Raw genomic sequence first — 13,672 nt, forward strand, 5'->3', positions numbered from 1 at the left:
TGAATTAACTGGAAAAAGTGCAGGAGTACTTGTGCTAAGTGTTACTTCAAGACATTCGCCAATTATAATAATCTAATTAACTGTGTGCATAAAAGCAACAAGCAAGCCTGCAGTAAGACAGCAAATCTGACCTGCAGCCATCTCATAAAATGAAAATTGACGCCTGCTTCTTCTATGCAGAGATTAATTAAAAGAACAGGTTTAGTTTTATTTTTCGTTAGCTCCATTAAATAAAAAGTAAATATCAAAAGTGGCTATTCAATTAGAAAATTGGCAGTTTATGTGCTTTGAACTGCAATACAAAAAGACTAGTAGTCAAAAACACACCCATTATTTCCCCAAATGTACAAGATATGCACTTTACCTTTACATAGTAAGAGAATATATACACATTAATTACAGTAAAGAATACAGTATATCCTATATTTTTTAACTTTACATAATGTTACCAAGAAAAATATAAACCTTAATAAAATTACATACAATATATTCACAACAGTAACTGACATGGAGGAACAATATATTAATTCTTCCCAGTAAGGCAGACTGCAGAGAAAGAGGGGAAGTTGCAAACTTTATATTGCCACCATAATTTTTTTGCCTTAAATAGTTCCACTAAATCAAACAAAAATATCCAAAGTAGTTTGCCCCCCTAACTCCCCAATTTCTTTTGACATGAGACAAGAAATTTATTTTTCTAAATGGTGCCATCAGCCTGAATCTTGTTTTACTAGATTCAGGCCGACTGTCCTGTGAAAGGTATATAGATGCTTTTGCTTTCTAGACTTTAATATAATTAGCACATTAACACCCAAAATGGAGGATAAGAACTAGCAATTTAAAAAACAATTTAACAGCAAGGTTCAAATGTGAATAAATCAGGTAAGAATATTCAAGCTTATTATAAAGTCACTCTCTACCGTTCTGCTGTAGTTCCCTAAATATTTACAGTGGGGATTTTTCTTTCAGTTTAAGCCTTATTTTTTGCCTTTCATCTGTACAAGAAAATCAGAACGTGAAGTTTATCACGAGAGGCTCGCCTACGAAGGGTAATATGAAATGAATAAACTTTAAAAAAAATTAATCACACCTTGCCTTAATTAACAAGATATTATTAGGTAGTGTTTCTACCAAATCCTTCAATTTAGCAATTTATGTTAATACAGTCTGCAGATTAAATACAGCATAAGATGCAAGTGGGAAAGTTTCCTCATAGCACACAAGAAAGGGACAGCTTTTGCCCTTACATTGTTATATACACAGCTCTCAGATTTTAGCAGGAGTTTTGAGAATGTGTGTATGGGCAAAACCTGGCACTAAGAAACAGGGACAGGCATAAAATGTCTTTTATAACTACTTTTACATAGACAGATAAAAGATGATGGTGGGATGGCCAGAAGTGGAAGACAGGCAAGGTCTGCTTTTCCCAAATTTAAACTAAATTGATATCTTTAAGAGTCTAGTCATTTACAGAGAGGGGCTGAAGCCAGATTATGCAGTTAATTTGCCTTTCATGCAGAGAGATAATTACTCTCGTTGCAGCAAAACTACCTATGTAATATGGCCTTATGTAACCATTAAGTCTTCTGCGTACACACACTTCTGTCCAGGCTCTCTACAACCAGAAGAGGGGAAATGCATCTTGTCATGCTTCTCTTTAAACAGTGGAACAGGCAATACACAGTGGCTGAGCCCATTTATTTTGCTATATCAATCTGAATGGACACAGCTGCTCTGCACATCAGCCTCCAGCACTTTTCACCTGGACAGGCACAATTCCCACCTTGATCAGTTCATTCCAGACCATTAAAAGGCATCATACGACCATGCCAGGTCTGTTCTGCAGAATGGCTACAAAGCAGAGCTGCAGGCCAGACAATCTCTCAGTCCAATTCTCCCCTTCAATACAAACACATACACACAAAAAATGGAAAAAGGACAGACTTAATACTGTTTCTGAATGCTATCATTCTGTTTAAAGGGTTGCTCCCTTCTCTAGCAGTGCAACTACAATACTTATAGGTGTATACAAGGCAATAAAACAAATTGTTCTTTTCTTCTTTTAAATAAAATCTATTAAAATAGGGTTTTTTGTTTTTAGAGGTCAATGGTTTTTAGTAAGGGAAGTAAAATGAGAAAGCTTCCCTTTTGGCTTTCAACATACTAAAACATTAGAAGCCAATTCAAGACAGGCCTTGCTGAAAATTTCACACAACTTGCAAAGGGTTTCTTGGTGACAGAAGAGGCTCTTGTTCCGTTTCTTTGATTTTTTTCCTCTGACCTGGTTGATGTTTCATGAATCTGGCACCCAGAAATCATGCAGTTTCCCCTAAAGAGGAAAAAACCAAAAAAAACAAAGCAGGAAACAAATTCAAAACGACATAAAAGTTTTATTCTGCGAGATTAAAGCAGGCAAGTGGTTTGCTTCAGATGATATATGGATTTACAGATGTGGTTGCAGTATAATCTTAATTGAAAAAGCTTAACAATGAATAGCAGGCTTCTGACATGATGAGCCAAACTCATGATCTCATTTTAAATGAGCTGGAAAGTTGCAGCCACAGTTTTTATAAACTGATTTGCAGAAGCTTCTGCAACAGTGTCACCCTCTACTTTGTTTCCATTAATAGTATAGTCTTTCACACCAAAATCTCCTTCATTCCACCAATGCTGTAAATAATGGCACACATCAGCAAAATGAGGAGCCAAAGTGTTTAATTACATAGGCATCACACACTTCTCACAGATTTAAGCATTTATACATGCTTAAAACTCAATACAAGCAGCCTCTCTCAGATCACTGGATTGAGATGAACAAAAAATTCCCTCTGCAAAGGTTAGTTATATTTTATAACCTGGGGGACTACTACTTGGTATCAAGGCATTGTCCCATGATATAAAAATCTGAAAATCAATAGGATAGGCCCAAGTCTTTCTGATACCCAAGAAGTAGCTACCCAGTCTCTAGCACCAGTCAGAGCCAAGGTTTCACCCAGATACCTTACCTGTAAAGCTAAAAGCATGCTCATCTACTAAATCATTTACTGAGCTGCAATGATTTTATTTTTTAAAACATTAACATGTTCTACTTTCAAATGAACCTAACACTTTACAGAAAAACCGATTTAATAGCATTACCTGAGTAGGACGCGAGTTTTGTATCATTTCCTGCCACTTGCCATATATCCTAGCAACTAAGTCTTTCACCTGCAAATTAAAAAAACCCTACATATTAATTAATAAAAATTGAATGGTCTAGCCATGAAATGAAACAGAATCAAACATGAGATTGATTGGCAAGAAACACTTGAAGAGCTCCCTTTTAAAAACAGTTGTGTGGCAGGAGTCGAGTGAATGGCATATTAGGTCTCCATCACTTGGAACTTTTGCTGCCATATATTCCCCGCACACATACTACAGCAAGACAGTTCCATATGCAGCCAGGCACATGGGTAATGCTGGCACCCGGGACCAGCGTAACTACCTTTGCCTCCCAAACTATTTAATTTGGGGGTGTGCAGGGAGTGCCACGGAAGCCTTGTAGTTGGTGAGAGTAAGTGAGAGGATCTCACTATAGCAACCACTCTGGCCAAATAAAGTAACAACAATGATGCCATCTTAAAAAAAACATTCTTTGATTAGAAGGCCATGCTTTACAGCAACTAGTCCTGAGCATGCATTTGGTATATGCTCTTCAGAGATGAAAATTTGTCCATGTGTTATTACAGCACACAAAGTATTTCCACCTGAGAGAGCCTGCATTGTAATATTAAACTGAGTTGACATTCTGGGGCAAAGCAGTAATACAAACTTTCCCATCCCAAGGGCCATGGAGATAAGCACATGCAAAGGGTATGGATAATGCATGTTAAAGACTTATTAACTTGTTGTTGAAGTGCAGTATTAGCTGCAAATATCTAATTGAGCATCAAGTGTCAATACAAGGCTTTTTGTAAGGAAGGAATTTAGTGAATTTTAAGCTCCTGTTAAAAGAAGTGGCAAAAAAATGCAAAGGCTTGACTTGACTGAGCAGAAACAGCTCTTCAAAATTGAAGGCTGTCATGCCATCCATCCACTCTGATCCGGCTTGCTACTCCATCTTGCAAAGACAGTAAGGTCAGAGACTTGAGACCACACACTAAATGACCAAGCAAACCAAAGGGCGCTCTGCATCATCTTTTTGGTGACTTAAAGACAAAGTTATTGATTTAACTAGCTTGCTGACTTAAAATAAAAGCCATGGGAACAATGCAAAACCACCAGGTAAGCTAAGTGCATAAATTTGTCTAAGTGCTACCTGGACAGCAGAAGAGGACTACTTCCCAACCACTAGCCATGACCTTTGAGCAAAGACATTAAGCACTATCACTGGCTCCAGAGTCCCTATATACAGAGATCCTTATCCAGAAGGAAGGTAGCTGCACATCGTTTTTACAGTGCATGATTAAAGCAGTCCTGCAGATGCCAACAAGATCATTTGCACTCCATCATAATTAAGCACACGTGTAAGTTTTCACAGAACTGGGGCTTAGGTGTAAAGTCAGCACAAAAGAAAACCAGCAGAAAAAATTCAAGGCTTCCCAATCTGGGGAAGGAAACCAGAATGCAAGTCAATACACAGGCACACTTACCTTAGTTCTGTAGAACAGTCTTGCATCTTCCCTAATATCACACTTCACATGTTTATCTAGGGCACTGCAGAGCCTCAGTAAGTGTTGCTAAATACAAATAAAATGCAGGGCTGTTAAATCTATTATCCCAGAATTTCAAGTTTCAACAAACAGTAAAAACAGACAAAAAAACTGAAAGGGTTAGGAAATGACCCAATCTTGATAACAATTTTTAAAAGTCTGAAACATTTTCCCCAAAAAACATATTAGGTAGTATAACACAAACTAGAGCTAGCAGAATTCCTGGCCGTTGATGTTAGATGCTAGTGGGGCCTGGTTAAAATCGGGGCTAAACTTTTTAAAATAGCATTTCCAAAAAGGTCCTATTCAAAGCAGAGTTATAACCCTAAATCTGACCAGCTAGTTTACAAATCCTTTAGGCCCTAGAAGAGCTAACAGCAACACCATTCAGACTCATTTTTCCATGGAATACTTTAAAAGCAAGGATGACAAGCACAGGTGCCGTAAGTGGTATAGGCATCCTGAGTGGCACATGGCAGCCTAGGGAGGCAGCACTACGGCAAATAGGACCAAGATGAGAACACAGAGCACCAGACCAGACAGGCATCAGGGAGCAGGAAGCTGAGCAGCAGACTGGGTAAGGGAAAGCGACCAGAGTGGCACTTGGGGAGACTGCAAGTCTAGTTTGGGGCACTCCTGCCAAAAAGGTTAGCTCCCACTGCTCTAAAGTTACAATAATTAGAAGTACAGTTGTTCAGCAGAGGTGAGAGTCAGGTCACCACTGGGCATTTCCTCTATAGCTAGTGGTAACTCTCCTAGCAGGCAATGAAGCAGAGGGCCAGTTCCCAGGGATGAATCATTAATTCTTGAATAACAACTAGAATCTGCACTGCAGAGTTTTCAGTGAGTTGCAATATTAGGATCAGCCCAATAATGATGGGGGCTGTGTTAAGCTGTAGGCTTTATACAAGGACATCCTGTGTGTTAAAGACACAGCCAATGGCCCAGATTTGGCTGCAGAGCTTTATCATCCTGCCCACAGTGCTGCCTGTAAGCGTCAAACTGACCCTACGTGCTGCATGTAGCATGCACTGGCCCCAGCCTGGCATGCAGTCGAAGGCATGCACTGCACATAGCACGTGCACCAGATAGGCTCTGCATGCTAGATCTAGGCTTGATATGGACTGGCCCTTCAGACCATGCTCCGGGTTCAACATGCAGGACCAGTCCAGTGCAGGCACCTAAGGCAGTCCTATGTCCTGGACTAACCAGGGTATGCAGGGCTCATCTGTGGGCCCAGATGTGGCCTGCTGACTGGCCCCACACCCTTCAGCCATCTCGCAGGGCCAGGTGAGTTTGCCTAATGTTTATTCCAGCGGCATCAGATAGTCAATAGATTTATTTCATTTAAAGAGCAGAGGAGAGAATTTTCAGTTGCATCTCTCACTAATGACACTGGAGGATGTATAGTAGAATTATATTTTTTAAAAACATCTCACACTATTTCTAGAAAGACTTTGGGAACAGATTTTTATAGAACATAAGTCGCCACCACTTCCAATGCATCTTTTACTAGCACTAAATTTTGTTGGTGGGGAAGAAGGGTCAGATTTATTTACTTAGCAGCTATGCGCAGATCCACAGAGACTCAATGGTAGACGACCTTAGAAAATTAGCACTAGAAGGGCCATCAGGAGGTCACCTAGCCCCTGGCTCAAGGCAGGATGATCCCTAATGAAACCACCCTATGCTAGCATTTGTCCAATCTGCACTTCACTTCCAAGAAAGTTAATGTTGCAGAATTTCCATTCTTGCGATAAGCAATTAAATTCACTGTGGCGAAATACTGAAAGGTCGGATGACTAAAAGAGGAACAATCTCCTGATACTGCTTCAGTAAATGATTTCTGGCATCCTAGGTTACTCACAAGAGCTGCAACATTAGCTTTCAGTTCGCGCACTTTGGAATTTAACTTGCTTTGTTAATAAGTTTGAAATTTACAGTGCATCAGAACATTGGACACTTTTTTTTTCCCCCTCCGAATCAAAACATGTTTACTCTCCAATGGAAAACATCTGAAATACAGTGATTTAGGGGAAAAAAGCTCCAGGGTGTACTCTTTCAGTCACTTCCAAGGACAGACCAAAATAACAAAGCCTCACCAAGGTCCTTCAACGCTATTCTACATAATTTTTTTTAAAAGACTTTTTGGTTTGGGTTCTATTTAGGAAGAGAGAATCAACATTTTGAAGCTATACAAGTCAACATAAAAAGGAAGTTGCCTTCCCTTGACCAGCTCTAACTGATACTATATCACGAATGAGACACTTTGCTAGTACGGAATTATGAGTTGAACAGTTTTCCTCCATAAATAGCCATCATTTGAACCAGTAACTTACCCTCCGATTAGAATTCAGAACATCAAAGCAACAAACTTCACTGACCAAGTGAAGAAGAACGTAGGTCAGATAGTAAGCCTAAAAAAGCAGCCAAAAATTATTTATTACGAGTTTGAACTTGAGTCTCAGCAGTTAGGTGTAGGCACAAATGCTCTCATTTAATTACTACAGCTAGATACACTGGATACATGCAATGGGCACACTATTTTTCTATCATCCAGCCTCAAATCGAAACACATTCTGAAAGACTCTCAAGCAACAGCAGTTTCCATGGTACCAATACAAGCACAGTATGAAATTATGAGGGCAGAACTTTTGGATAAGGTGGAACACTCAGTATTAATAAGGGCATCTTCCTTAGGCTGAGAAAAAGTTAATGAAAATATTTCTTTTTGAAATCTGAGAGGAAGGATGGTTTTGTGGTTAAGGCACTTAATTGGGAAACAGGAAACTGAGTCCAATTCCTGCCCCTGCTTCAGGACTCTTTGTGACTGCAGAAAGGTCATGTAACATACACATCCAAATCCCACCTTCAAATAGAGGAATATAAACATTTCCTTTCACGAACACACCCTTGGGGCACGGTGCACCTAACTGCACACAAAGTATTTCACATGTGCATTAGGGCCACAATCTCAGATGGATAATACAACATAACATTTCAGTTAACCTAGCTGGATGGTAGAACACTAAAGTGCTGTCAGACATGGTATGCAGAGATTGCTCCAGGCACTGAATGGCAGTAGAACATGTTCTCCCTCTCCTTCTCCCTCACACACTGCAAATAATTAGCTTCACACACACACACACACACACACACACACACGTCCCCCCCCCAATAATTAGCTTCAAATACCTGCTGCTCTAGCTCTGTCTGAAGGTATTCTCCACCGAGGTCAGCCGGCTGGTCCATTCTTTCTTCTAACTTCTTTTTTAATATACTAGAAGGCTTTATGTATGCCAGATACTGACACAGGAGAGAGAGCTATATAAAAGCCAAGCAAAAAAGATTTTAGAAGTTGGTACCACCTCAATTGCAAAATTCAACACAAACTACCACTAAAAAAATATTTTGCTCACTGAGAAGAACTCAATATCTAAGAGCATGGCTTTTAAAATGAAGGCGGCAGCTTTCATACTGAAGTTTAATTATTCACAAGCTACCAAATTATTATGCATTGCATTATTAAACCAATACCGAATACAACCAAAAGCTGACAAAGGCAATTTGAAGCAGGGGAAAACTGCATGTGGAAACAGATCCAACGTGCGGAGTTAAGTTTGCTGTCCTCAGGTTAGGGCAGAATGGAGTGCGTCTGGTTTGCCTCATGCTTCTGAGCTTTGCTGGTTGCCACATGGGACCATGAAAGAATTTCTTCCCCTCCTATTGCTACAGGTGCCATGGTTTGGGGGGGGGGATGATATCCCCCTCACCAACCTCCACCCCACTTTCTCAGAGGCATTGGGTGCTGGCTGCAGCCCAGACGGGATTGAGACTGGGCTGCATCAGTGGTCTTGCTGGGAATCCAACTCAGAGGTTCCTGACTAAATGATCTTGCCCCTCTGCTCATGGTGGAACCAATTGCCATGTTGGGGTGAAGAAATTTTACCCTATGGTAAGGGGTAGGGGTTTTGCCTTCATCTGTAGCGGGGGACGGGGCATTCTTTATTTGGATCTCTCGAGTGCATTTTAACAACCCTTGCAGCAGGGCACTGACAGCCCTCATCCCCTGCTTTACCTGTGGCAAGTTCAGATGCTTCTGGTGTCTTTGGGTAGTAACCTTGTTGCTCAACTATAAGACCATATTGTCTTGTTTTTGGAATAGGTCAGACGAGGACTGGTGTAGGTTGGTTTAGGCAAGGATGATCTTGCCTTGAGCAGGGGTTAGACTAGATTACCTCCAGATGCCCTTTCTAGCTCTACTTTTCTATGATTCTATGAACCAAAACATGTATTACAAAATAAACCACCAATAAGCTCTGAAACAATCAAAGGAACTGAAGACCTGTATGTATAGAACTATAAATTTATTTTGTCAACAACGTTTTAGAAATAACTGTCATCTTGCAGAGCTGCTGAATAACAAATACCAGCTTCACAGAATTAAGATGTGAAGCAGAACAAGATTAGTTGCCAACAGTCAAAATGCAAAAGTGAACTTATTATGTTGCCCTTCAATTTCAAACAACCCTTTCCTTCTATAAGCACTTAAAACTCTAAAGCAAACTGCACAATCTTTCTTTTTTAAATTAAGTTCAGTGCACGGTACCTGCTGGTCACTGGTGGCTGGTATTCTTGTATTCTTTTGATTAAGAAATTTTGAAATGATCACGAGGCTAAGGCATCTTCTTACTTGTCTGAAAAACATACATCTTCTGATAAGTCCTTTTTATGATGCATTTGAGGCAAAGTATTACTGCCTGTGTGCTTTAAGCAGGTCAGTCTAGTTTACTAAGTGAAAGTAAAAGAAACAAAACCAGGAAGTGGGTAAACATTTAGGAGGAGCAGCTCTCGCCTTGCTGCACTCTCTCATGCACGTGTTTATCAGGTGCTTGGTCTCTAAGTCCAGAGAGAAGGCACATAGGGTACCTCTCCATGAAAGGTTGTGCTTACTTCTGTTTAGGTGGAGCTGTGATGGTCCAGGAAACGTTTTGTTCAGTCAGGGTTTTTTTTAAAAGGGGCCTGATGTAGGATATTTAGTGCCCAAAACTCATCTAACATTTCTCTCATCTATAAAGTGGGTCCAATAAAACACACCACCAAAAAACTTTTGCTTTCCAATTACTTCTCTTATATTGGGGTACTCAACTCCTTGCCCACAGCCCAGATTTAGGCACCAGAGCCATGTTATCTGGCTCATGGGGCTCCACAGAGGTCTGAAAATGTGGTGGCAGAGTAGCAGTGACAGTGTTAATTGTTGCCCCCTGCTGCCAAATTCTGGACCCATAGGGAGCCCTGTGGGCCAGACAGCACAGCCATGAACCCAACTTCAGACACGGAGGGCCTGATACTGCACCATTTATTTGGCCTGTGGGGCCAAAAGGTTGAGCACCACTGTTCTCTAGTGCTATCAGTCTATAACCATGTGAGAGATTTAAGAAAACTTGACACTATTACTCACATCAGCACTCAGACATGAGAGAAAAGGAAAGGTGAAGCTGAAATAGTCATGCCCTTGGCTGTGTTTCAATCTTATGTACTATCCGACATAAGCTAAACACATGAATAAGGACTTACTTTTCACAGGTTTAATCATAACAAATAATTCTATATACACAATACAACCTGTATTGTAAAACTGACCTTTTTCTACCTTCAAAACAACCACAGTCGCATGACAGTTTAAGCAAGGTGGACCCATGCACTGGGCCCTCAATAATAGACCACAATTGTGGTTTAATGCCCTCTTTGCACTTGCCCCTCAGAAGCAGCGTGAAAAGCAGCAAACTATATGCCACTGAAGTTACCATAGAAAAGCTCAAAATTATATGACTGGGAAACCAGGAAAGGTCACCAGGACAAAAGAGCATAGTTAGACAACTTGACAACCAGTGGCACCACGGACCCAAGGCATAACATGTTTGTCTTTGTGAAACTACAGAGAAGGATGAGGCGAGCAGGAGTGATATTAGCTTTTTTTAGTTGATGGCACAAAATTCTCTCTTTTCCTTATTTTTTTTCCTATTAAACACAATGTAAAGTGGCTGATATATTTGGGAGGGGAAAAAAGTGAACATAACCTGGGAATGACTTACAATTGGAACAATATGGTAAATTGTATCTGTGCATATTTGGGGATGATACATCTATCACACTTTGAGCCCTCTTGGTAGAAATATATTATATGCACCTTAACTACAAGGCACACTTTCAAATGTTAGTGTATTACCTTCCACGTGTTACCCAGCTAGGGACCAGCTGAACCAACCACAGGAGGTCATGGTGGTGACTAGAAAGGTCGCTCATTGCCAGGCACAGTTCAGACATCTTACAAAGAAAAAAAAAAAAAAAGGGATAAATGATATTACAACAGACAGCTGTTACATGTATGAAAGACATCAAAAAAGATCATATAAGCCCAAAAGTTAAGGTGCATAACTTCCCTGGAAATGCATGCAGTTTAATAATAGGAACATGTCCTTAATGATAGTTTCTGCATTGCACTTGAAATATTCATACCGGATTGGTACAAGTTATATTCACCACAGTAAGACAGTCATTACAGTCCATGTTTGTAGGTCAAGAAGCTGGCTTACCAGCTACTTTCAAAGTACAATCTTTGCTTCACTCTTGCAAGCAGATTTTTCCAATTTATGATAGTTCTGCCAAGCATCAGATACTTGGCAATACCATGCACTCAAAACAAGATAGAGGATTATAGTAGCAAGGAAACAACAACATCTAGATATACCCTGCAGCCCCTGCCATTACTGTATGACATCATGAAGAGTTTCAATGCCTTAGGGCACAGGTTTTCCTGCAGAGTATTTCCCAGCACTGTTTCGGGGATTTTTTGTTTGTTTCTTTAAGTGTAAGAGAGAGATTCCTCCTCCTCCCAAGTCAAAATTACAAAACAGGAAAGAACATAATGTAGTTATGGAGTTACCTTGGCATCCCAGTCTCTTATACTTTTCAGCAGTTTTATCAGAAGGCACTGAAGGTCTATTAACGGAATTTGCTTCAATAGTTTTTCCAGGCTTATTTTGAACAGCAGTAACAGCAGTAGCAATAATTCTTGGTCTGTATAGACATCCTGATATATAGTTGTACAAAAAACTAAAAACTAAAGAGAGTATTTAAAACTGTAATAAATGACTTTTTTAAAAAATATTTTAGCAATTAAAGTTTGACAATGTTTATATCAAAGTCCATGATTTTTAGTATCCAGTAGATTTATGAAGTGAAGTTCATAGGCTTGTCTATGAAAGGTGTTTTGTGAGTATCAGAACTGGGAGATTGGAGAGGGAGCGATTGTCTTGGGAGAAGCAGGCCCCCCACATGTAACTGGATATTTTTGTCTTTGATGGATATTCAGTGTGTACTCATCATTTGGCTTCTCCAACATATTTTCCATCAGGGCATTTGGTGCACAGGAGGAGATGCATTACATTTCTGGAGATGCAGAAATGGGCAAGTTAAGCCCCTGGGTGCCAACTGCATCAACACCTTCCCTTGCAGCACTGACTATTCCCAGCTATTGGCAACTGTTGGCGCAAAGTGCAACCGTTACCAGTTACGCCTCTGAACCCAACTGAGTTTTTGGTCATGACCTGGGCCTGTACCTTCTGTAACATACACTGTTGTGGCAGCAGCTGCAGCACAAGTAGCATCCCAACAAAGCACTCACACAGGCCCTCCTATTTTAGGCAATCCAACAGCATACAGTCCAAGAGATTTTTCAGGCATTACCATGCAGGATACTCTCAATTTACCCTGTTCTGATAAATACATTTGTACTCTTTAACCCTCAGCCTCAGATACATATATTATCCTTGGTATCCTTAACAACGTTAGTTTAAGTATTTCTTGTTAACATGCAGTACACTCAAGGACCTATAGTTTTCTCTATGTAAATGGTAGGTCACAGGAACTAAAGTATTTCTACAATACAGCTTTGGAGTCAATTTTAAAATGAGGCATTTCCATTTGAAAAAAATTATACCCCAAAAGCAGCTTGTCAAGAGAGATTCCCCTCTCAGGATCGAAGTATCCTACTTGCAAGATGTAAACAATAATGCACTGAGATGCAGGACATTCTTAAAAAAGAAGAAAAAAAAAAAGGAAAAGAAAACCTAAAGTCTTACCTTGATTACATTAATTAGATTGGTTTCTGGCAGACAAGAGAAAGCTGGACCTGAAGAGATGTTTCCACTTGCTGGTTTCATCACTAACATTTGCATTTTGGATCTATTAAGAAAGCATTAAAGTGAGCTACAAATTTAAAAAGAATTACTCCTGAAATCTTGGATTAGTACAAAAAAAGTCTCACTTATCAGACATCTTCCAAAACAGCCTCAGAGTTAAGATGACTATAAAAGTGCTTTAAACATCAGTTTATTTACAATTCCTATCCAACTGTTAAGTTATTCTTCCTGCAAAATTAAAGTAAATGTTACAGTAAAAAGAGCCAAAGACAGATAAATGTTTGACAGGCTGAAGGGTTTAACAGGCTCAAGTGGATCTGAAGTTATCCTTTCTATTTACTGTATAGTCAAGAGCCAGGCTGCCTTACTATGTTTAAAACCCAAAAGGAAAATAAAACACACTTACAAAATATCACCTTCACTGAAGTTGGGCTGAAGATGTTTCAGAGGAAAGAGAGTGCCAAAGTGAACTCCCATATTGATCAACACAGCCGATACATCAGACAGGGAGGGAACCCAGGGTCTAAAATGTTCAGCACCAGTAGAAGCTGTAGAGTGTAGAACACATAAGACACAAATTTAAAAATCAACTGGTTGTGAAATTGAAAAAGGAAAAGAATGTGCTCAATGGCCCCCTGTGCTAAGCTCTACTGCCATGAGAGTCTTTGGTATCACCATAGGGGTTGATTTTCCTCAGAAGCACAACTAGCGTAGAACCAGAAAACATACCTAGTAACCATATGGGATGTTTGAAGAAGCAACTAAGCTAAAAGGGAA

The 13,672-nt window shown here is 39.9% G+C and overlaps 1 protein-coding gene across 1 annotated transcript in view; it reads right to left on the bottom strand.

Annotated features, from left to right (window-relative positions):
• Positions 1-2,199: 2,199 nt before the first annotated feature.
• The window catches only part of SLF2 (SMC5-SMC6 complex localization factor 2), a 49,097-nt gene continuing 37,624 nt past the window's right edge, over positions 2,200-13,672 (bottom strand). Inside the window, exons 12-21 of the mRNA XM_019502727.1 lie at positions 13,302-13,443; positions 12,836-12,941; positions 11,638-11,814; positions 10,921-11,018; positions 9,301-9,388; positions 7,887-8,015; positions 7,031-7,108; positions 4,632-4,718; positions 3,139-3,207; positions 2,200-2,329 (exon numbers count right to left, since the gene is read on the bottom strand). Coding sequence (XP_019358272.1) covers positions 2,294-2,329; positions 3,139-3,207; positions 4,632-4,718; positions 7,031-7,108; positions 7,887-8,015; positions 9,301-9,388; positions 10,921-11,018; positions 11,638-11,814; positions 12,836-12,941; positions 13,302-13,443 — 1,010 coding nt within the window. The 3' untranslated portion in view covers positions 2,200-2,293. The remainder of the gene's footprint in view (positions 2,330-3,138; positions 3,208-4,631; positions 4,719-7,030; positions 7,109-7,886; positions 8,016-9,300; positions 9,389-10,920; positions 11,019-11,637; positions 11,815-12,835; positions 12,942-13,301; positions 13,444-13,672) is intronic.

The sequence above is a fragment of the Gavialis gangeticus genome, unplaced genomic scaffold (genome assembly GCF_001723915.1).
Source record: "Gavialis gangeticus isolate Ggan-Ray unplaced genomic scaffold, GavGan_comp1, whole genome shotgun sequence".
Classification (NCBI taxonomy): domain Eukaryota; kingdom Metazoa; phylum Chordata; order Crocodylia; family Gavialidae; genus Gavialis; species Gavialis gangeticus.